The sequence below is a fragment of the Phoca vitulina genome, unplaced genomic scaffold (genome assembly GCF_004348235.1).
Source record: "Phoca vitulina isolate PV1807 unplaced genomic scaffold, GSC_HSeal_1.0 scaffold72, whole genome shotgun sequence".
In the NCBI taxonomy this organism is placed as follows: domain Eukaryota; kingdom Metazoa; phylum Chordata; class Mammalia; order Carnivora; family Phocidae; genus Phoca; species Phoca vitulina.
This window is the reverse complement of record NW_022589775.1, coordinates 4,739,567-4,763,329: the sequence shown is the minus strand read 5'-3', so window position 1 is coordinate 4,763,329 and position 23,763 is coordinate 4,739,567. Positions and strand designations below refer to the sequence as shown.

Here is a 23,763-nt window from a genome sequence, read left to right as displayed (position 1 = left end):
CGCCTGGGTAGTCAGTCGTTAAGCGTCTACCTTTGGCTCAGGTCACGGTCCCGGGGTCCTGGGATTGAGCCCCGCATCGGGCTCCCTGCTCGGCTGGAAGCCTGCTTCTCCCTCTCCCACTCCCCCTGCTTGTGTTCCCTCTCTCGTTATGTCTCTATCTGTCAAATAAATAAAATCTTAAAAAAAAAAAGAATTCTAAGGAAAAAAAATATATATAAACTCACATATATATATATATATATATATATAAACTCAAATATATATGTATATATATATATATATCCATTCCACTATATACTTACATTTATTTTAATGGAAGAAAATTTTCTAAATACAATCTTTAATAAAGATGGACCCGAGAAAGATGATCCTCATGTATCTGGTGTCACTGTGTCTCCCACAAGTGTATGTTTATGGTTCGAAGGAACTCAGATTGGAAAACAGGGAATTCTGGGGTATGCATCCATAGAATTAGTTTACAGCTAGGATCTGAGAGAGCAAAGATGTGGGCAGCAAACCTCAAGTGTGGAGGCAAAAAAAAGATAAGATAGAGGAGATGAGAGGGGAAAGGACATAGAGATGGTGTAAACATAAAATTAAAAGGAGCTAGGAAAATGAGTTAATGGGATTGATGAACTGTAGCCAAAGGGAAGACAGGGCTGAAGAGAGTGGAAAGCCAGTTTAAACATTGAAAGTGTAGGAAAACGGGCTGGGTGAGGAGTGGCTTCTGGGTCACAGGTGGGGATAAGGAGACAACACTTTGAAGTTCTACTTCAGTGTCTAGATTTCCTCTACCCCTAAATTTTGGGCACAGACTCAGGAGATGAGAATCAGCTTCCTCATTAGCTTTCAGGCACAATTAATTATAACCACAATTCTGGAAGCTGATATAATGGCTGACTCCCAACCTCTCAAATCCATTTTTTTTTTTTTTTAAAGATTTTATTTATTTATTTGACAGAGAGCGAGATAGCGAGAGCAGGAACGCAAGCAGGGGGAGTGGGAGAGGGAGAAGCAGGCTTCCCGCCGAGCAGGGAGCCCGATGTGGGACTCGATCCCAGGACCCTGGGATCATGACCTGAGCCGAAGGCAGACGCTTAACGACTGAGCCACCCAGGCGCCCTCTCAAATTCATTTTTTTAAGTCCAAGGACGGTTGCATGAGAAATGGCCCAGGGTTTCTGAATGAACCCAGAAAACTGATAAAACAAGAGCAAATGGTTGCCAAATCCTGAGTTCTGGGATACAAAAACTTCACACAAAGATTGTGTACACGTGGCTACTCCAGCAATTCCCCTCCCCCTTCCTTAACATAATTAGTGGGGGATCACTGGAGTCTGATCTCTGCTCTTAGATCATCAATTATCCTGTGAAGACATCAAACATGTATGCAGATAGGTGACCAGACTTTCCAAAGTCTTAAGGTAGCAAATGTATGAACAGAATTCTTCCATCCTTATTCCTTAAAATTTTCCTGACATTTTGAACATTCTAAGTTTGTTCTCATATTGAACCTCAGAGTTTAAAAATGTTAAGGATGTGAATGCTTAGACCTTCTTGTTAAAAAGAAAAAAATCATTGAGACACTGCTTCCACTCAACTATGATAGTAATTTGACCAAACCAGGAAAATAACAGAGATGATAATCTCATTATTTCTCAGTAATCTGTTCCTTGATTTCTATATTTCACTAAAATTTGGTTTGTTTTACTAAAAATGGTCTTTACAAAAAGGTTTCAGATTAGAGCTTGCTTTCAAGTTAAAGCAGATCTATATGAAATGAAAGATTTTATATCTATAAGATGACACAAATATTATCTGTATCTCTCTTCAACACGTAGTGTGAAAATTTATTAGACAATGTCACAGACCACTTCAAATGTCTTTAAATAAGAGGCCTAATAAAGTAATGAGAGAAACCTATACAAAATGTGAGGTATAAAGGTATGCATTCCAAGCAGTTCTTCTAAATATGAATAAAAGCACCCAATACATAAATGTTAAATGTACTATGACAAATCAGTCTGATATTCACAATCTGATGCCAAGTTTGCACCCAGTCTGAAAGCCATTCCCAGTCAGCCTAGCCTTCAATATTGCTTTCAATATTGTAAACTCAAATCAAATTTTAGCACACAGCTTTTCCTATAACTTAAAAGAAATCACTCTCCACCCCTGGACTACTTTTTTTTTTTTTCTGAGACAGTTTACTTTAGGTACAAAACAAGAACTCGATTAGCTCCTCCCACCCTTTCCAGGGAAATATTTGTAATATGAGGATAAAGGTGTCAGGAAAGAAGAACAGTGTATATTCAGGTTTACACTAGTACCAAGAAACCAAATATTGGGGATTAATCCAAAGGAGGTGCCATGCTGCCAGCAATTATTTTTAAAAATCAAGCCAAAGAGGGAGGTAAAAGAAAGCAAAAGAAGGCAGGAGAAGAGAAGGATTGGGGGCTCACTCGGGACACACCACAGACACAGAAGAAGTGGAGAAGAGGAATGCCTTTCTGCAAAATAAACAAGCAAATCCTTTTCCTTGTAAAACCAGAAGAGCTACAGGGCTGGTTGAAGCTTCACTTGTGGTTTCTAGTAGACCACTGGTATCTCCATTTCCTTCCCTCTACAAGAGAAGTCACAGGCACACGCAGGTGTATGCACACATGCACGTATGTGCACACGCACACATACACAACACTTTTTCTTTGGACCATGTCCCGAACAGCATTAATGGCGCTAACATAGTTTATTACCATAAACCCATTTATTTATAAGTGAATTTTCCTATCAGATTTGTCATCACAGGGATTCGTTGTCAATGGGTTCAGAAGCAGAGATAATTTTTTTAAATGGCAAGGGATTGCAGTTAATTTTCATTTCCTTCTTATGCTTGAGCACCTATCCTTCACAGGCAAAACACAAGCTGTCATAAAGCCTATTACTACATCAACACTATCACATGTTACGAGCTTGGTAAAACAAGTAAAATAAGCATTGAAAATTCGATGTATTAAACATGTATAGAACCTACTTTAAAACACCGGTATAAACAAGGAATCCGTGCATAGAAAGTCATATAATGGCTAAAATTAAAGGAACATCATCCTTTCACACTTCCTCCCTTCAGCCAAAAAAAAAAAAGTACATATCGAGTTCCATAGACTTAAAATATTTTCAGTGATATATACAATGTCATTTTAAAGAAAAAGAGTACTAACCATATGCCTGGAATTGTGCTAAGTGTTTTACAGGTACCCGCCCAACCATTCACAAAACAACTCAATGAAAAGGCTTCTACTATTGTTTCCACTTTATAGATAAGGAAACTGACTCAAAGAGAAACTAAACATCTTGCCCAGTGCAACCCAGCTATTGGGCACTGTAGCTAAAATTTAAACTCCAGCTTTCTGATACTGGGCCAACTCACAACTATAATACATGGTTTTTTATGTAGATCCATTGAAAATGTGAACTCCAACCACCAGAGAAAAAGAGAAGGACCTAGAATGCATGCTACAGGGGAATTTTCAGTCTGCAAAGCACTAGAGGATAACTGCTGGGGTATCCATCCTACCCCTAATTTCCCTGCCTCCTGAACAAGGCAGCTAGGTGGTCATCCATATGTCTGATACGTTCTAATGAAATTAGTTTAGAAATTTAAACTTCCATGCTTAAACATAATTTTTCTATGGCCCTGTGAACACAAAGGAGTTCATGAAAGACATATCCAGAAATAGAAGCTTTGGAAAGCTACTTAAATTTTTATCCTAATTCAGAAGCTCAATCTTTATTTTATATATGTATAATCTTTAATTCAGAGATTATAAAAGGCAAATTGATGAATGAATAGGAGACCCTCCCATGCCACTCTGTGCTGAGAGATGACCTTCACAGTTCCATTTCCTGTGGATACTAGAGTGTGTGGTTTGCTTGAGCTCATGGCTGGTAGGGACCTTAAAGGTCATCTTGCCTTATGACTACAGCAAAAACTTGGAAGCAGAAAGGTCAGCCCCAATATCTTGCCATTTTCTTTTTGACAGTTGGAGACAAAGTGAGAATCAAAAAGAAATCTTTGTTTGTGACCAAAGACAGAGAAGCCAGACCACTCAGAAAACTATATTTGTATTCACTTTCATGCTGGCAGCAAGAAATAAATACTTGTGGTTAATCAAAAGAATAGACATTTGTTGTATTTTAAGGCAATACAAAATTTGAGGGAAGACTGTGTTTTAAAAGAGAAACATAATTGAAACATATTATCAAGATAAGATCTGTGACTGCCCCTCTACCCAAAATAAGAGAGAGAGAGAGGGTTTCAAATCCCCTCCTGGTTGTATCTCCTGTGTGAGCCACACTTGGAGACTTGCTTTGGTAGTTTTAGTGCAAAATAAAGAGAAATGTCTAAAATCAAATGTTTGAGAGTTGAAATAAAACACAAAGATTGCAATTTCCTAACATATATTTATAGGAAAAGAATCTACAAAAAGCTCTATATAGTGGTTTAATTAAAAAGAATTAATCAAAGTGTTGGAGATTTTAAGTGAAAGCAATTGAGTCTGGGAAGTCAGATGGACTGGGTTCAAATGTAAGCTTTTCCTCTTACGAACCACATTTCCTGGGCAAATTACTTCATATCTCCAGTAGTAAATTTCCCCATCTACATAATGGGCATAATAATTCCTACCTATAAGATTGCTGTGAGATTTGGGTGTAATAGTGTGGGGTATAAAATCCTTGGCACTTCTTCTTTCTCTCCCTCTCTTCCATTTTATGACCTTCCTGAAATTAGAAATGTCCTAGGGGGGTGGGAACACCTTCCACCAAAATAAATACCTGAGCAAAAGTTGCAAAACCCCAATGCAACACCATCTACCACAAAGGAACTATAAAATATTCAGTTCATCTTAGTAGCAACACATAAATTTCACATCACATAATGCTACAAAAAAAATTAAATTTCATTTGTGACATACTTACTGTAAAATTTTTGTAAGTATAATTCATATAAAACATTTCAAAGTTTTTCTTTGTGTGGCGTGATCCCCCTTTCAGTTCCCTGAAGCCACAACTTACCATTTGAAAGAAAATTAACATGCATGACGTAGATTTTCAGTACTCTAAGAAAATGGAAATGAAATTCAAATTCTATAAACACTTATGTGTAAAAGACACAAAAAGTCATACGAAAACTACTACTTCTTTTAGAGGTGTGTGTCTGATAGACCAGTTAGTTTACATCTAGGATCTAAATTTGTCTGTTTAGTTTTCAAATCAAGTAGAAAAATTAAAAATACTGCCGATTTAGGCGCACCTGGGTGGCTCAATCAGCTAAGCATCCTACCCTTGGTTTCGCTCAGGTCATGATCTCAGGGAGATCGAGCCTCGCCCCCTGCTCTGCACTCAGCGTGGAGTCTGCTGGAGATTATCTCCCTCCCCCTCTCCCTCTGCTCTTCTTCCTGTGCTCTTTCTCTCGCTCTCAAATAAATAAATAAATAAATAAATAAATAAATAAATAAATAAATAAAATATTTTTTTAAAAAATACTGTTTATTTAAACTACATCAACTCTCCTATGGAACAAAAATGGAGTGTAAATTTTCAAAAACACATGTTGCCCGTTGATATACAAGCACCACAGGAGACATTTCATACTTTGCACACATGAAACACCAATTTCTTCCCATCAGGCCCTCACGACCTAGAGAAATCATCTGGTGGCATGTCGTCATTTGAGTTTTAACACATCCATTTTGTGAGTTAATCACAAAGGAGTCACACACTTGCCCTTCCACACACTTTACCAAAGGCTTTGGGGTTTGAAGGATGTTTTAAGGGTGATGTCATCAAAAATACTACTACTTCATAGAAATCTTTATAAGCAGGAATTTGTCACTCAAAGATCTTATCTTGGCTGGAAGAAATGACAAGCAAATTATGTTTTATTATAGCATTTGTATACTATGCATGTGAGTCCATACGGTGTAATTGTAATAGATCTGCACATATATATATGCCATCTGCATATGTGTGATATTTCATAGTCATTGCTCCATTTTCTCCTTGTATTATGCCATCATCTTTGCTGTGTGGCTCAGTACCATATTATTTTCATTTCAACCACAGCTGCATCATTTTTGCTGCCAGATCTCTGGTTTTTTTGGAGAAAATATACAATTTAAAATTGTTTTTTTTCTTTTTTTTTTATCAGAAAGGAAAGTCATCAAGAATTAGATTTTATTTTAGGAACAAAGTAAGGTTTCATGGGAGAAAAAAACAAAGCCTTGGTGTAGAGAAGGTTTGTTCATTTTCTATAGCATTACTGAAGTGTCCGTATGCCTTGATAAACCTATCAATGTTTGGATCATCTCAATGGGGGAAATGACTTAACTTAACTCTATTTTGGTGTCTCAGCAAAGGTAAGTTGTCTATTTTGAGAGCCTAACTGGGTCATTTTATACTACTGCATCTGTGAATGAAGCCCCAAAGTCTGCCCAGCTAGCTTGGTGCCTCCAGTTTCCCCAAACAGAAAAGGTGGATGGCCAGCGGGTGGAGGAGGAGGTGTGGGAGCTGGCCAGGGACATACTCTCTGGCAGACTTGCCTCAGACCAATATCTCGTATTCATAAAAACCCAGGTGAGAGACAGATCAGTGGAGGAGGGGGCTAGTTTGGTTACACTGATGTTCTCCTATTTCATGTTCTCCAGTGTCTCTCTTTCAACGCCATCATGGAAGAACTGGGAATCTCACTCAAAAATCAGAAAAAGCTAAAGAAAAAGTCAAGAACTAAAGGGAAATCTCCCTTCACAAGTATCCTTACTTGTCATCAGAGACGAACTCAGAGGAAAGAGACTGTGGCATAATCTAAGAACACATCTGCAGGCAGCTTCAGAAAGAGAAACGATATGCTCGCTACAGGTTTTAAGAGAAAGGATTCCTGACAAGTGTGTGACACGTTTCCATGTATCTAGATACATAAGTCTGGTTATGTATCTAGATATAAGACATACGAAATTTTAAAAAGCTCACATAGATCATACGTGGGAAGTGGCACTGGTTCTTTTGAAGTGAATTTGTATGCTCACTTATCTTGCCTTTTCTCTCTTCTCCATAAATTGCTGTGTGTGCTTTCTAAATAATAATAAAACAACAGGGTTTTTTTTTTCCAGAACAAGTTCAAGTGTTGGTTTGTTCCCCTTTACTTGGCTCCCATTCACAGTGTTTGGTTGCCAAGTGTTATCTGTTGTCAGTTTGCTATTTTGATGACTCTTCTTACCTGTTGAGACAGACAGAATTATTTCTGGCTAAGTTAAAAAAAAATACTTTTAGTTCATACCAAATACCTAGCTATTATAGTAAAGTAAAACTATTCATCTTTGTGCTTTAAAACGTAACTTCATAAATACTTTAAAATGGCACTTGGAACATTGGTGAGCATAAGATAAAAGGATTCTAAAAAAAAAAAAAAGGGATATTCATTCCAAAAATAAAAGTGTCTACCACATTCTGGGCACCGTTCTAGGTTCTGGGAATACTGTGGTGAGGAAGGCAGATATGGTCCCTGCCCTCACATAGTTTATAGTTAAACAAAAAAGAAAAAACATTCTATTACTCAAAGTGGGATTAGCATTTCCTCTATGGAAGTCAGAAGCTGAAGGAACATGCAGGAGAAGTATTCAGCCATAGAAGTCTTCCTGAAGGAAGGTATAGCTCAACCAAGATGACAAGTTAATTAAGTGAAGGGAGGGACATAAGATGGAGAAGCAAGCATTCCAGGCTGAGGAAGCATCATATCTGAAGGCCCTGAGAGAAGAGCAAATAGGGCCAGAATTGCAGAGGGAAAGGAGCTGGGTGTGTGGCAAAATGCAAGAGGATGCAATGCGTCTCACAGGTGACAATCACTCTGGCTGAAAGTCAAGAAAGGACTGAAGGCAAGGAAACTAAGGAAGAAGAGACAGGGTCGCCTGAAGGCTCTTTCAGGAACCCAGGGAAAGGACATTGCAGCCAGGCCAGAGCAACAACAGAGAGACCACTGGATGACCGAGGTAACTTAGAAGCACAACTCATCTGAGAGATTCAGAGATTCAGATGGTGGTCATGAGGGAGGGAAGAACGGGGTTGAGGAAAAAGTCAGGACTGAGGCAGGGGGAGAGGGAAGCGTCACTGGAGAGGTGAGGTATCATTCATTATACTGGGAACCAAGGGAAAGGAGCAGGCACTGGATCAATATTTCCTATGATTAAGTCCCATTAGTTTCTGTAGGATGATTCTATCACTAAAAGAATCTTTTAGTCTAGTCCTTGTAGAGTTTAAGTACAAAACTGTTTCCAGACATCAAAAGAAAAAAGTCACCTTTAAAAGAGCAATAACATATATTGGACAGATATTTTTCTATTATTACGATCAATGCTCAGATTTGGGATCAATCGGAATAAGAAGACAATGTATTGCATTCAGAAATGCATTAAAATGCTTACATAAAAACCATGAAGATGTTTACATTGAAAACTATATGCTTACAGATAGAAACAGACAGAAAAACAAACAGAAATATGGTGAATCCAACAGCTGAAGATGGACTAAAATGATAATATATTAGAGGGGAAATATGTAATTTACTCAGTTCACTAAAAATTATACCAAAGACATTCTGTTCTCCATTTTCTAATGTGACAGTATACTTTTCTCTCATTTCAGAAAATATTACTGTATCTTTTCACAGACTGTTACAGTAATTGGTGGGAAAAGAAGTATTTCAGCTTCTAATACCTAAAATATATTGTGTGTTAATCTGGTTTACAGGTACTTTAAAGCCCACTAACCACTTTCCTTTTCACTTAGCCATAACTGCATTTTCATTCAAGGCATATAATACTTGCTATGAGTAAATTGGTTAAAAAATATATTGAACTAGGCAAAATTGCAGAATAGGACTTTTATGGCAACTACTAAATGTGCATGATCTTCTTCCTTCCTCCACCCCAATATTTTCATTCTGAAAGCACGTTTGGTGTGAATGCATGTACATATGTTTCTGTGTGTCTCTATGTGTTAGGGCAAAGAACAGAGTAAGATAGTGAGTTCAGAGGAGAGAAAAAGAAGAAACTGTGGAATATCTGGAACTTGGTCCAGAAAAGTCCCTGAGAACAACCATTAGTCTTGGAGATTTTCATCCTTTTCACCAAAGAACAGTGATTCATACACAGTTATGTGGAAATCAATGGCAAAGTTAATTAAAAACTGGATCTTACATTTCTTCCTTCAGCAATTTCTTGATGCTAATAGAAAAAGATCACCCAGGTGAAATATTTAGCCACAGAGAGGGAGGTCAGTGTTGATTGAAAGACAATGTTCATGGTTAACATTTATTTTCCTTTTCATGTTTCCAATCTGGGCCTTTCTTGCCTTTAGTACAGAAAAAGGGAAGAGATGATCCCTTGCTTGCATTGACCTCATGGGGTTGTCGACACATCTAGGAGTTCAGAGTTTTCAATTTTTAGCCTAGAAGAAGCTGGAGAGAGAGAAATGAAGAGGAAGTAGGTCAAGGAAACTAGACAAAGATCAAATAGATCAAAGTTCTTGTTCTCTGTCTCAGCAGTTCCTGCTTTAATTTAACCCTTTGCCTGATCCAAAAGACTAAACATGTTCTTTTTTTATGTCAAGTTTTTATTTTAATTCTAATTAGTTAACATATATAGTAAAATTGGTTTCAGGTGTAGAATTTAGTGATTCATCACTTACATATAACACCCAGTGCTCATCACAAGTGCCCTCCTTAATACCCATTACCCATTTAGCCCATCCCCCCACCCTCCTCTCCTCCATGAACCCTCAGTTTGTTCCCTATAGTTAAGGGTCTCTTATAGTTTTCTCCCCTCTCTAAATCAAGAAGATCCTGGGATTGTCGTTTCAAAGGAGGAATAATGTAAGAGTGACTGTTCTGGGAAAGGTATTTCTAGGAGCTATCCATGCAGTGTGATTTTTTTTTTAAAGAAACATAAAGTCTACCAGTCCCAAAAGATATGGTCCACCAGATTCTCTCCAATGTCAGAGAGGGCGATGTGTTTGGTAACAAAGTGAAGCATTGTCTGAAAGAGACTCAAGTTACATTCTACTTGCTCAAGGCATTTATTAGTTGACTCCTTCAGCTTGGAGCAAGGAGAAGGGAACAGGTATTCACTGATCAAGGATGTCCAGAGGAGTGTCACGAGTGTACAGGGCTAGGACAAACAAGCCATTCCACCTAATGTAAAGGAGTGCTTGGAGAAGAAGCCTGTTAGGACAGGGAGGAGGTAATAAAAAGTGAGGCTGGGACTTGAAAGGCAAAATCAGTTCTCAGTTTTGTTCATGTCTAGTCCTGTATACAAGGGGAAATTTTTTCCAGTTACATTTCTTAAAAAATGGCTGTGTGGAGGAAAAAAGCAGGACAAAATAGGAACAGTAAATCCACCAGAGTAGAGACATATATGCTATGTTTACAAGTAGTAACTCAAAGTCCCATAAGTCTTGGGAAAGAAATGACCAACGTTAAACCATACTGACAAGTTGACACTTAGAAATCCAGAAGTGTGTGGGCTGGGTTTGCAGATGAGCATCCTCATACTATGTCACAAGTGTACCAGAGAGGTTGCTTTTAAGCTTTGCCCACAAGATAACCAATTAAAGAAGTTACTTCATTTTTACACAGCCTAGTCAGTTAACTGAGACTCCAAAAAGGATTTGTGGGTATGTATTGTCTGGCTTGCTTATTTAATTCTTATGCTTTTTCCTTCCTTTTCCCCACCATTTCCCATCCCCTTTTCTTCATTCATAGAATGTCCAGATGTCCTAGTTTGCCCTGAACAATTCTGCATGAGGCCTGAAATCATGAAGTCTTATAGGTTAAGTAGCCCCCTAGCCCTCACAAAAACACCCCAATGTGGACAATAAGTCATAGGATATTTTGCTCATTGGTCCTCAGACTTCATCTTCTTGGCAGCCACAGAGCTCTACTAACAAAGTTGAAATTTCTACTGATGGCAAAGAGAAGCCCCATCCAAATGGAAGGCAAGGGACCACTATCCACCATCTAAGTAATCCAGGATAATCTGGAAGGAGTCCGATTGACTTTGATATTTCATTTGGACATTATGAGAAAGATTATACATATATAGGCATAGATAGATGTACATATAAATAAATGATAGATGATATAGATGATTAGATAGATAGATGATAGATAATAGATAGATAGATAGATAGATAGATCCCACTGTCTTAGTTTGATATGGATTATGCTCCTAGTATATATCAAAATCATGCTATCAGATGTTAATCATTGTAATAGCAGCTATCATTTAAAAAGGATGTGCTGAATCCAGTTGCATTATATGTACTTCACAACATTTGCTCATTTAATAGTGATAGCAACCCTAAAGTAAACATTATTTTTTACAGAGTTAAAAACTCTGGTTTTTAGAGGTTCAGAGGGCTTAAACAGCTTGCCCAAGGTCACTTAACTATAAAGTGGCAAACGATGCAACATAACCCCAACCACATCATCACAACCACACTCCTTTCCTAACTCTGAGTACTGTTGCCAAACTCAGGCTCCCCCCAAAACATACCTGATCTTACAGTGTCCCCTCAGCAGCCTTATGAAGTTGGCACTCTGTATTATTGTTTCCATTTCAGAAAAGGAAATTGCAAGAAAAAGGAGTAAGTAGCTTCCCAAAGGCAGACTGCCTGTTGGTTGAAGAACCAAGATTCTAATTTCAATCTATCAGAGTCCAGAATCTCTTAATCACAGCACTAAATGGACTTATGTACTTAATTTTTTTGTTTTATTTGTATTAAAACAAATATTTGTTTTGTATTAAAACAAATTCTTGACCCAACTTTTAAAGGAGTATCATAGGGCAATTAGTCATCTCCCATTATCATTTAATAGAATAAATAGAGAGATAGCTATTAATGTTTCCAAGAAGCAATATCGAAGGATACCAATGCCTTGCCAAGGTACTTAAATAGTAAAATGTCATTTCTAACCCTTAATGGTTAATAAAATGAACTCTCCACCAAATGTGCAGACTAGTTGTATTACTGATTTGAAATAACTCTTTGAACGTTTCTTGTTCCTAAGGCAAGTCATTCAGATCATAATTAAAACATATGAAATGGCATAATGTGTTAGTTCCTATAAACATCTAAAGCTTCATCATGTTCCAGCAACCTCATAGGAGACCATTGGATCATAAACTCCCAGTTGATTATAAGCTTCTAGAAGGTGAATCAAACTATATCTTTTAAATATCAATCACTGTAGAAGTTGTTTACCCTCTTATATATAGTGGGTAATAAAGACTTGCTGAATAATGAATGACAACCTTTTGACGATATGCCATGTAGACACCTGCCACAAATTTTAAAGAAGATATAGTCCTTGCCTTTGAGAATATTAGAATTGAATAAGTCAGATTTCAAAGGTGAAATTTTGTTGGCTCACTTGATTTTTAGGGACTACAACTATGAATTCCATTGAGTTTTCTAGGATTTACATTCCCATCTACCCACAAGGAACATATGTTGGTAAATTTTTCAGTAAGAGACCAAGAAATATAACAATTTCAGGAAACACCCACACACACAAGATAAAGATTTTCAAGTAACCAACATCACAGAGAATTTTAAATGCGTTGATAATGTCTTCAGTACTTGTAGATCTGTCATTAAGCTACTTCCAGGATATCTCTGAAGAGGCAGGCTGCTTTTCCTTGCCTTCATGATGAATTCTGTACCTAGAGCAGCAAATTAAAATGAAACAATTTTTAATAAAGCCATGCCAAGATTTAAAAGTAATTTGGTGGCATTAAGCATAATAAACCAAGTTACAGTGATGAAAGAAACATTTTCATTAAAGCTTTAAAAAATGACACTCAAAACTCCAATGTAGGGATGGAATTGAGTCTACATTGTCTCAAGGGAGACAAGATAACAAATGACAGCTAGAATTTTAAGCTCATCATAACAAATATATAATTAGTTTTGACCTTTTCACAACATCCCAACAAATATAATGATTCATAAGCATGCATATTGCAAATGAAATTAATTGCAATGGTATCTTTCAGTGAAATGTTTAATGATCTCATCATAGATATCCTGGATGATTTCCTTCTGACTTCCTCCAGAAAATGATGCTATTAGAGAAGCCATACCCCAGGTTAATTTTGTCGAACCAGAACCAACCAACATATACAACTTGTGCCTAGCTCATGTTTTCCCATTTATATGGAAGCTTTTTCTTTCCTCCTCTCTCCCCACTTCCATCTCTCCCTGACCAAACTTGACTTAAAGATTCAGGTCAAGTGCCACAGATGCATGAAACTTTCCCAGATTTCTTCACATCTCCATCCTGTGACTTATCTGCACTTGAGCAATTTGACCTTAACATTATTTGGCCCATGATGGTAACTTGTGTAGCACTTTATTTCATGCCTAAGCCAGCCTCTTCACCACCACTCCCAGGAACTGGCCCATACAATACAGAATATTATACATATTAAATGTGCAAGTGAATCCAACCAAGGCCATTAAGTTTCCTACCAAAATATAAAACTTTACTCATCTCTTCCATTCTTAAGCTTTCCTGGAGACAACTTGAATTCGTGTTTTCCCTGCTTACCTCCCTCTTTATGTTTTCCAGATCTTATTTTGTCCCCAAATATATAACAAAATAGTGCGAGTTCCCAGAAACTCACGAAATACATCAGATCTTTCAAGCAAGTATCCATGTTAAGGATATTCTTCCTCAAGGTGGAAATGTTTGCATTTGCCTTGGCAATCCTCAGAAGTCATTTGTGAAAATAAAAGACACAAGTATAACCCAGACCTTAAAAGTATGTAGCATGTTAGCAAAGATGACTATATACCCACAAAATGCATTTTAGAGATTGTGCTTCTTTAAAGCAGAAAGATGGGCTATAAGATCTACCAGACACCAAGCTAGTTTTATTTCTTTATATGACATTAAAAGCTATTTAAAATGTATCAAATGTGATTGTTCCTTTTACACCTGAATTAGCACCTTGGGCTGAAAGCTGAGAACAAAGAAGCATCAAGTAGTCCATCTTATAACCAATGCCACAAAACCTGCAGACAGCTATCCTTTTCAGGTCCTATTAGTTATCACTCCAATCATGCTCTTGCTGTCCCTTCCTACTACCCAACCTATGAAAGCAGAGATTTAGGGATGCCTGGATGGCTCAGTTGTTAAGTGTCTGCCTTTGACTCAGGTCATGAACCCAGTTCTGTGTCGGGCTCCCTGCTCAGTGGGGAACCTGCTTCTCCCTCTGCCTACCACTCCCCTTGCTTTTGCTCTCTCTGTCTCTCTCTCTCTGACAAAAAAAAAATAAAATCCTGAAAGAAAGGAAGAAAGAAAGAAAGAAAGAGAAAGAAAGAAAGAAAGAAAAAGAAGAAAGAAAGAGAAAGAAAGAAAGAAAGAAAGAAAGAAAGAAAGAAAGAAAGAAAGAAAAAGAAAGAAAGAAAGAAAGAAAGAGAAAGAAGGAAGGAAGGAAGGAAGAAAAGAAAGAAAGAAAGAAAGAAAGAAAGAAAGAAAGAAAGAAAGAAAGAAAGAAAGAAAGAAAGAAAGAAAGGAAGGAAGGAAGGAAGGAAGAAAGGAAGGAAGGAAGGAAGGAAGGAAGGAAGGAGAGGTCTACAAAGGACAAAGTGTGAGAGATATTTCAGATTATCCATCTTGGAAAGTGGTACCTTTTCCCTATGAGGGAGAGATGTGGTCCCCACTGCCATCACCAATCACATGAAGGGAGCTCCAAGCAAACCCGTCTGAGAGAATGGGAAGCCTTCAAGCAAGAAAGACATCCATTTCACTCCCCTGCCAGACACTTCTGCAGGTGACTAGCTGAGATGATCCATGCTCATCTGAGTAGATGAAGTAAAAGATTACAGAGAGACCCATCTTGAACTTGATACTCTTTAGTGTGGAGATACACCAGATCAGTTTTGCAATATGCATAAGATGAAGAACTTAGTCAGAGAAAGACTAGAGCTCATCATGAGTACATTCTCTCAAACTATCATTTTTAAAACATTTTATAACATTATTCTCCACTTCAGATCTTTCAAAGGACACTTTATTACTACAGCATCAATAGAATTCACAGTGGCATTTTTCTACTTTACATTTGTTCCAGGGGCTAGAGCCCTAAGACAATGGGGTTTACCACTCTTGAACTATGCTCTAAACTTTTTCTAAACTATGCACTAAAATTTTTATTCCAAATCACATTGCTTTTGTAGTTAAAAATTATTTATGTAGCTATGAATTATGAAAAGCCTGTACTTTTGCTAAGTCAAAGATAGTTTTTGGGTTTTGTTTTTGTTTTTTGTTTTTGTCTTTTTTCAACTGACAGCATAGTTAGGACATTAAGAGTTTTAGTGAGAAGAGGGGGAAAGGAGGAGTTAATTTTTGATCAAAATACTATTAAAATTCTCTTTTCCTATAGTTAAGATTTGGTGTTAACCTTGCAGACAACTATCCAAGAGAGCTCCAAGATCATCAACTCAGCTTACGTTGGTGCTTCTCTGAGCACCTTCAGAAGAATTGGATGAGAGATGCTTCAAAAGCTGGTGAGGGCACCACAGAAGGGCTGTAGGTCCTCAGGTGGAATTTTTGTCCTTATTTCTCCCAACAGGATTCTTTCTTAATGGTTGACTAGATCCCTCCAATTTTCTTTCATGGTCCCAAGATGAGTATTGAAGCTGTTTTATTCTTTGACATTCTCCTGGCTTAGCTTTGGGTAAATCATAAAATTTTCTTATCTGAGGATCATGGCAAGAACCTCTTGGCACAACCCTCTGGGACAAAGAAGGCAATTTAATGAGGGCCTATTTCCTGAGTAGTGAGCAGAGATAAGGATAGCAATGATGGGGAGCTGTTATGATCAAGTATGAACAAGTAAGGGAAAGGAACAGTTACCAGAACCTGCAGACACTCTTTAAAGAAGGCCATCCAATAAGGGCTGTGGCTTCAAGGGGAGAAATGCATTTACTGCAAACCTGAGGTCCAGATGGGCTAAAGACAATGGGACCATGAATTTCACTCTTTTTCAAAATTGATCTCTGGCCATGCCTCATATTGGCTCAAGTCAGCCAGAACCCATATTTGACCTACTGGTCAAGACAGTCTAGTGATTCTGACTCAAAAGGTGACTCTCCTAGACTAGAGAACAAATTGAAAATTGGATGTGCAGGAACAGAGACTACTCAGCACACTCTTTTTCTTCTATATTAGGATTTATGTAGATCAGTATATAATAAGTACCATTCAAAACTAGACTATTATCATTAGACATTTCAAAGTGAAATCTAATATGTCTCCTGAAATCTACTTTAACTCATGTGGAAATCTGATGTTACAAGTTGCTTCTGGGAGAGAAAAAAAATACAGTGGAATAAAATCAATATAAGGAATTTTAGAAGTAGAAGGAAACAACTATTTTCAAGGCTCAAGATTTGGAGTTAGGTAGACCTGGGGTGAGTCTCTGCTCAGTGGCTTACTGTGTGTGTGAACTTGAGTAAGTTTTTTCACTTCTCCCTGGACTTCAGTTTCCTTGTATCAACAGTGAGACCATTAACAGTGCATACATCATGTCTGACACAAAGTATTATATTATTATTATTATTTACTATTATTATTAAAGTCTGAAATTAAGATAAAGAAAACAAAACTCTACTAGAGAATCTCTATCTTGTCTCAAAACAAAATCATAGAGAAACTCAATAGGCAACCATGAGGTTCCATGTGCAGCTCACAGTTAAACTGCAGTATTCAGTGGGCAAAGGACCTGCACTTCAGAATCATAAACTGGTGCTTCTGCAAGCTCATGTAGGGACTCCTCATGCTCATTGTCACCTATAAATTGCAACATTCATTGCTGGGATTCATCAAAGCCAAATAGGCTGGAACCCAGCTCCAGAGAACAGGAAGGTTTGGTGGGGCACCTGGCTTGGTCGGTTGGTAGAGCATGTGACTTTTGATCTCAGGGTCATGATTTCGAGTCCCATGTTGGGTGTAGAGCTTACATAGAACAAGAAGGTTTTATCGTAAGCCTGTTGTATCCCCCAAACTCCAAAATATACCAGTCTGTGGGACATGACAGGCCTTTCAACAAGAGTGTTAGTCAAGGTCCCAGCATGAAAGAGATGGTACACTCAAGGAATTAATGAAAGAGGTTTTATTAAAGGGACTGTTTATAGAGGTGAAGGCAAGAATGAGGAAAACTGATAAGGACCGGCATTACCATCTTTAAGCCAGAAGGGTCAGTGAGAATGAATTATGTTATCAGAACCCAACCAGGGCATCGGCCACAGGAGATAAATCACCTAATAGGAGCTGTGGCTGTAGGTAGAAGAACATGGCCTCTGTTGACAATCATAGGCCACTGTGAGTAGAGGAATGGGGGTACTATGGACTATTATGCAATGGAACCTCCCATTGGATAGACCCAACTAGAAGCCACATGGCCAGGGAGCCAGAGCGAGTGGTACAGCCTCCTTCCAGCACACAGAGCAGGGCAGAGAAATGTGCAGAACTGTTCTACAGGGATGATGGCGAGTAACCATCACAGCACAAACTCTGTGAAATCAATTAAAACTCTGATGAGATGCAAAATTATCCATAAGAAAAGATGAAGGCCATATTTAGACCCAAAAAATTATTTGCCATTTTTGACAAAACACAAAGAAATGAGAGATACCATCATGTGTTAATAGAGCTGGTTGAAGCCCATGGCCAAACAACAGAAAGGACTTCATAATCTTCTGCCTTGTTAGCAGATATTTCAGAACATTTTATGCCTGGCTTCAATGCCCATTCCGGAGCCCCAGCTTACTCTAGGCCTCACCAGCTGGTCCAAGTCTCTTTTATTCCCTACTAAAGTAGTGCTCGAGAGATATATGACTTGAAGTTCAGCCCAAGCCTCTCTAGCTACTTGGCTCAATCACTAGGACTGCTCACTGCTTACATCATGAGATAGACACAAAAGTGATACCCACAGAATGTAATGGACAGCATGGTGATCACAGTCAATAGTATTGTAGGGCATACTTGAAAGTTACCAAGAGACTTAAAAGTTCTCAGCACGGGGGTGCCTGGGTGGCTCAGTCAGTTAAGCATCTTCAAAAACTATTCCAACATGTCTAATATCTTGGATATACCACGTGTTAAATTGATCTTTAGATTATTCTTCAGTAAAATGGAGAAAATTATTTCTGTCTTATCTCCAGGAAATTTAAGATCAAATAAGAGATTACATGTGGACTTATAGAGTATGACAAAGGTATGAAATGTGATTATTAGTCTGTGCCTTTCTTGGTCATTTATAATTCTTGACTGAGTTTTATAAATATTAGATTGCATAGGCAACACTCATAAAGTACAATAAAAATAAACTTATTTTTAAAAAAATAATATCCACAGATTCTGCAGGATTTCAGTGAATAGCCTCTTCCCTGCAGTGTTCAGCGATGTGGTGAGTATTGGGGTCTGGCTGTTTTTCCTTGTTTAGTAGAACTGCTGTCTGAATGTAGTTCTGGAAAAGCATATCATGCTATACCTACTTGAGTTCACATGTTAGGAGAGGTTTTCCCTGGATGCAGTGGTTGAAGTAATTGTTTCTCTTCCTGCTTCACTATATTTTCCAAAATTTCTGATATTCCAGAATGAAAAAAATAATTTTTTAACTGAGCCTTAGTGTTTTTAAAAGTTTCTAAATGGCAAAAACCATTTATGTAAGTGCCTAAAAAGAAAAACCTGTTTGTGTGGAAAGGGAGATGAAGGATAAAATGAAAGATTGGGATGAACTAAAGCTTCTTTTTCAATACTAGCCCTGCATCCAACAGCAATAACACTTGCTTTATCTTTGAAGTTGATAATATATCATGAACAAGCTGGGTTTATCTCAGAAATGCAAGGAGTTTTCAAATATAAAGATAAATCAATACAACTTACCACATTAGTAGACTAGTGAAAAAATGATATATTATTATCTCAAGTAATGCAAGATAAAAGCATTGAGTAAGAGTCTATTTCTATTATGATATTTTTAGGAGTTCCTTATATGAGATAAATAGAAGGAAACTGAATGTTTAATAAAGATTAAATACTGAAACTAAAGGCGTCAAACAGTATGCTTAATGAGAATCTTTAGGTCTATATCTTTTAAGAATAAGAACGAAATGAGGATATTTACTAGGACAATTACTATTTAATCTAGTACTAGAGAGCAAAAATTACATAGAGTATTATAAAGAGAGATAAAATGTTATTTGTAATGTAAATAGAAAAATCAGCATTCTCAACAGACAAACTATTAAAAGTAATTAGAGTAAGTTCATGGCTGCCAAATACGTGGCCAAACTACAAAAATCAACTCATTGTCCTATACCAGCAATAACTACTTAGACCATGTAATCAAATGAGATCTTATTCATAATAACAATAAAAACCATAAAGTATCTTTAAACTAAGTTAACCAAAAACTCATAAGAACACAATAGGTAAAATTTCAAAATGTTAATAAAGGACATAGAATGTCGGTCGAATAGATGGGAGAGACAGTCCAGGCTCCTGAGTGGGAAGACTCAGTATTATAAAAATGTTAATGGTCCTCAAATTAATCTACATAGAGCATCCCAATCAAAATTAAATTTCTTTGACAAATTGAATAAACATACATCAATATTTACATAGAAGAATAAAAACCAACATGTAGCAGAATCAACTTTTTGAAAAGAAGAAATCTAATGTAATGCTTTTGACATATTCAGTAAAAGTAAGAAAAAGCAAAATGATACTGGCACAAAAACAAACAAATGAGGGGCACCTGGGTGGCAAGTTCAGTTAAGCATCTGACTCTTAATCTCAGCTCAGGTCTTGATCTCAGGGTTGTGAGTTCAAGCCCCACATTGGGCTCCATGCTGGGTGTGGAGCCCACTTAAAAAAAAAAAAAGACCAATAGAGCAGAATAGAGTTCACAGAAAAATGCACATACATGTGGGAAGTTAGTATATGATAAGGCTGAAACCATAAATTAATGGGTAAAGATTGTTCAATAAATGATGTAGCCAAAATTAATTCATCGCATGGAGAAAATAAAAGTGAATCCCTGCCCAACAGCACTGTAAGGGTAAACTTTAAATGTGACAAATATGACCTTGGGAGCAGGAAGGACTCCTTAATAGGCATTTTTAAAAGAATAAACATATAAATTCAATTTTAAAAATATTCTTCAAGTCAAGAAAAGGATAAGAACTACAATGGGAAAATGAGCAAAGAATACAGTTAGGCAATTTACAGAGGTGGGAACCCAAGGGTTAACAAGAACGTGATGAGATGTCCAAAATCATTAGCCATTGGAAACATGAAAATTAAAACTACAATGATATATTTCTGTATACACACTAGTCTACCAAAAAAGAAATCTGAAGCAAGAAGTATACATGGAGATGTGGGAATAGAGGCATCCTTACACACTGTTGGTGAGGGCAGATGGGAACCGCCAATCAAGAGTCACAAGGAGCATGTGCATATCCTAAGACCAAGCAATTCCATCCCTGGGCTTACAAACTAAAGACATTTTCACACAGGTCCACAGAGTATCAGAAAGGGGGTGTTAACTGCAACATTATTTTCAGTGTTAGGAAACCAGAGGCAATCCAGCTGTCAATCCCTGAGAAAGAATATGCATGTATAGGAAACTGCTGCCTTATCACCAAGCTTTTTCCCTCCTCTTCCAGAAGGAAAGAAACACATTTCTTAGCATCCTCTTGATATTAGGTGCAAACCCATGGCTGAATTCCAGAAAAAGGAATGTTTGGCTGGAGTTTAGTAGACCACTTGCAGACCTGGCTATAAGAACTTCCCTAGTGCAAACCTCCTTGCTCTTTCCTCCTTCCACCAGGTTTGAGTGGAGGTAATCCCCGGAGCAGAATGGGATCCATGTGTTCAAGGTTGTGGAATCACAAGATGGATGGTGCGTGGGTCACTGAATCATCTCTTGGTGGAAAACCACCTACCCTGGAGCACCCACTTCAGACTGTTAATTTAGTTTCAACTTCATTAACTAACCTGATATTCTGTTAAGCCTCTGAAATTTGAAGGACTTACCAGTTACATGTGTAGTGTTACCATAACTAATATAATAGATAAAATGTGGTAGATTAACACTACTGAGTATGCAATAGACCAAAGATGTGTATCTCCCCCAGAGTTCAAGGTTTGAAACCTAATCCCCAATGTGATGGTATTTGGAAGTGGGGCTTTGGGGAGGTGATTAGGTCATGAGAGCAGATGGTCTTAATGGGATTAACTACCTTAAAAAGATATCCCAGAGAGCTTTCTCACCCCTTCCACCATTGAGAACACAGCAAAATGGCTGCCTATGGCCCGGGAACCTTATATATTAAGCATGATGTAATGTAAGGCTGAAACCATAAGTTAATGGTAAAGGTTGTTCAATAAATGACGTAGCCAAAATTAATTCATCACATGGAGAAAATAAAAGTGAATCCCTGCCCAACAGCACTGCAAGGGTAAACACTGCAAGGATAGAGGCAAAAAAGAGCAAAAAAATGAGAGAGTGTATGAGATAAAAGGGAATAAGTAAATGTGTGACTGAATAGGTAAATGCCTAAATGTAAAGTTTATGCATAGACCAGTAGTGACAGGATGACACAAAGTAAGGACTGTGATCAGTACCCAGCTTCTATAAGAATAAAGAAAAACGGAAGAAAAATCTAATCAGTGTTGATAATGATCATCCTATTTCCTCAGTCTAATTTTCCATCAGTTATGCAGATGCATCTTTAAAAAAAGAATTTTATGCCTGTGCCATTGCCCCGTGTTTTAGTCAGATCCAGCTGCCACAAAAAATATCATAGACTGAGTGTCTGAAACAACAGATATTTATTTCTTACAGTTCTGGAGGTTGGAAGTCAAGACCTAATATGTGCTACCTATAAGAGACTCACTTCAGCTTTAAGGATGGATGCTGAATTACTGTGGCTGCAAGAGAGACGAAAATGAATGATGTGGTCATGTTAAGAGCGAGTGATGATGCTGACATCACTTGTGGTACCTCTTCTTATAAAGGGCACCAGTTCCATCAAGGGCACCACTTGCATCCACCCTCATGACCTTTTTGAAACGTAAAAGCTTCATAGAGACTTCATCTCCAAACTCTATCACATTGAAGGTTAGGGCTTCAACATATGAATTTGGAGGGACACAATTCGGGCCATAGCTTCTTGCAATTGATTATTCTCCAATGCTGTTCAACCCCACAGAAGTTAGATCAACTTCCAGGATTTTGTATAAGGTCCCAGCAGATAGGCCACTCAGGAGAAAAGAAGGAACAAGAATCAATGGAAAGGAAGTGTCTTCTGCTGCCTGAACAAACTCCTCTGAAACTAAGCACAAAGGAAAAAACTAAGCACAAAGGAAAAATGCTAATTAGCCCATAATTGCACCCCAAAATGGGTTGAAGTGCCAGTTCCAAGTTGCTGAAAAGGAGCAGGCAGTTCTTTCCCAAGGAGTCTACCTTCCTTTGCCTTGTTGATAGGGATGAGTACATGGGGCAGTGCTGAACTGATGTATGCTGTTGTCTGAATCAATCCTGCACACCTTACTGTGGAAAAAAACAAATCTGAGAGGCCACAATACATACAGACTCTCACACACCTAGTTTCAAGCAGCACTAAATTACCTGAAAGTGTCTCAATTAAAGAGAATTACCACCCCCTTTAAGCCGCAATCATAGCCATTATGTATCATCGGGCTTAAATCAGTTCCCTGGGAGGTGTCCTGATTAAGCGGATTTCCCAATTAAGCTTGTCCCAGTTGAGTGGAGTATACCATTCTGATTAGATTCCTAATTTATATGGGAGGCTTTATACTTTATATAAAGGGAAAAGGGGAGTTGAGGAAAATTGTCAGCCTCTGAAATTTCTCCCTGTGCATTTATCCACTCAACAACAAACCCTCCCCTTTCTCTGATGAATGGAGTCATTTACTAACCAAAGTAGTTCTAAATCTCTTAAATAAAATATGAATTATTCTTTTGAAGCCACAATTGCCCTTCAAAAACTCTCAGAAACATCACAGTCATCCCCTCATGGAGCAGACCCTTCGATGGGGCAGCAGCAGATTGAGGAACATAGAGGAATAAACAGCCAGAGTATCCAGAATGGGCCACACATAGTCTTTTGTAGTTTTAAAAAAATCTTTAGCAGTGTACCTTGTCACAAACATGTGAATGAATGAATGAATGCGTGCATGAATAAATGAATGAATGAATGAATGGCATGCCTGACCATCAGGACAGGATGAAAAGTTACAAAATATCACTGTTGCACTTGCCAACATCACAAAGCCACAAAATGAGGGGAAATGTTGGTCTCAAAGCTACACTGAAAATCTGAAAACATATTTGGTTTCATAATTAGATGATCACTTGAACATGGTGTCAAACAAAATGATGAACCCATGAATGCTCCATCAGAATAGCATTGTATAAGACTTTCTGCAGAGGTTCAAATATAGTCCTATGAGGAGACAGTGAGTAGTATCAGTTTGAAAGTGTCACCTAATCTCTTCAAACCTCAGTATCCTTACCTATAAAATGTATTATTGGGCTTAAATCAGTTCCCTGGGCAAAGTCTGGACTAAATAATTTTAGTAGTCATGACCAACTTCACATCCGGTAGGGTT

At 37.8% G+C, this 23,763-nt stretch overlaps 1 protein-coding gene across 4 annotated transcripts in view; it reads left to right on the top strand.

Annotated features, from left to right (window-relative positions):
* Positions 1-7,145, top strand: part of GRIK1 (glutamate ionotropic receptor kainate type subunit 1) — a 375,722-nt gene extending 368,577 nt beyond the window's left edge. For 2 of the 4 annotated variants that reach the window (XM_032393338.1, XM_032393337.1), the window contains 2 exons: positions 6,208-6,294; positions 6,704-7,145. In XM_032393338.1, coding sequence (XP_032249229.1) covers positions 6,208-6,294; positions 6,704-6,859 — 243 coding nt within the window. In that variant the 3' untranslated portion in view covers positions 6,860-7,145. The remainder of the gene's footprint in view (positions 1-6,207; positions 6,295-6,703) is intronic. The other 2 variants (XM_032393336.1, XM_032393335.1) reach the window with 1 other exon arrangement.
* Positions 7,146-23,763: the final 16,618 nt, after the last annotated feature.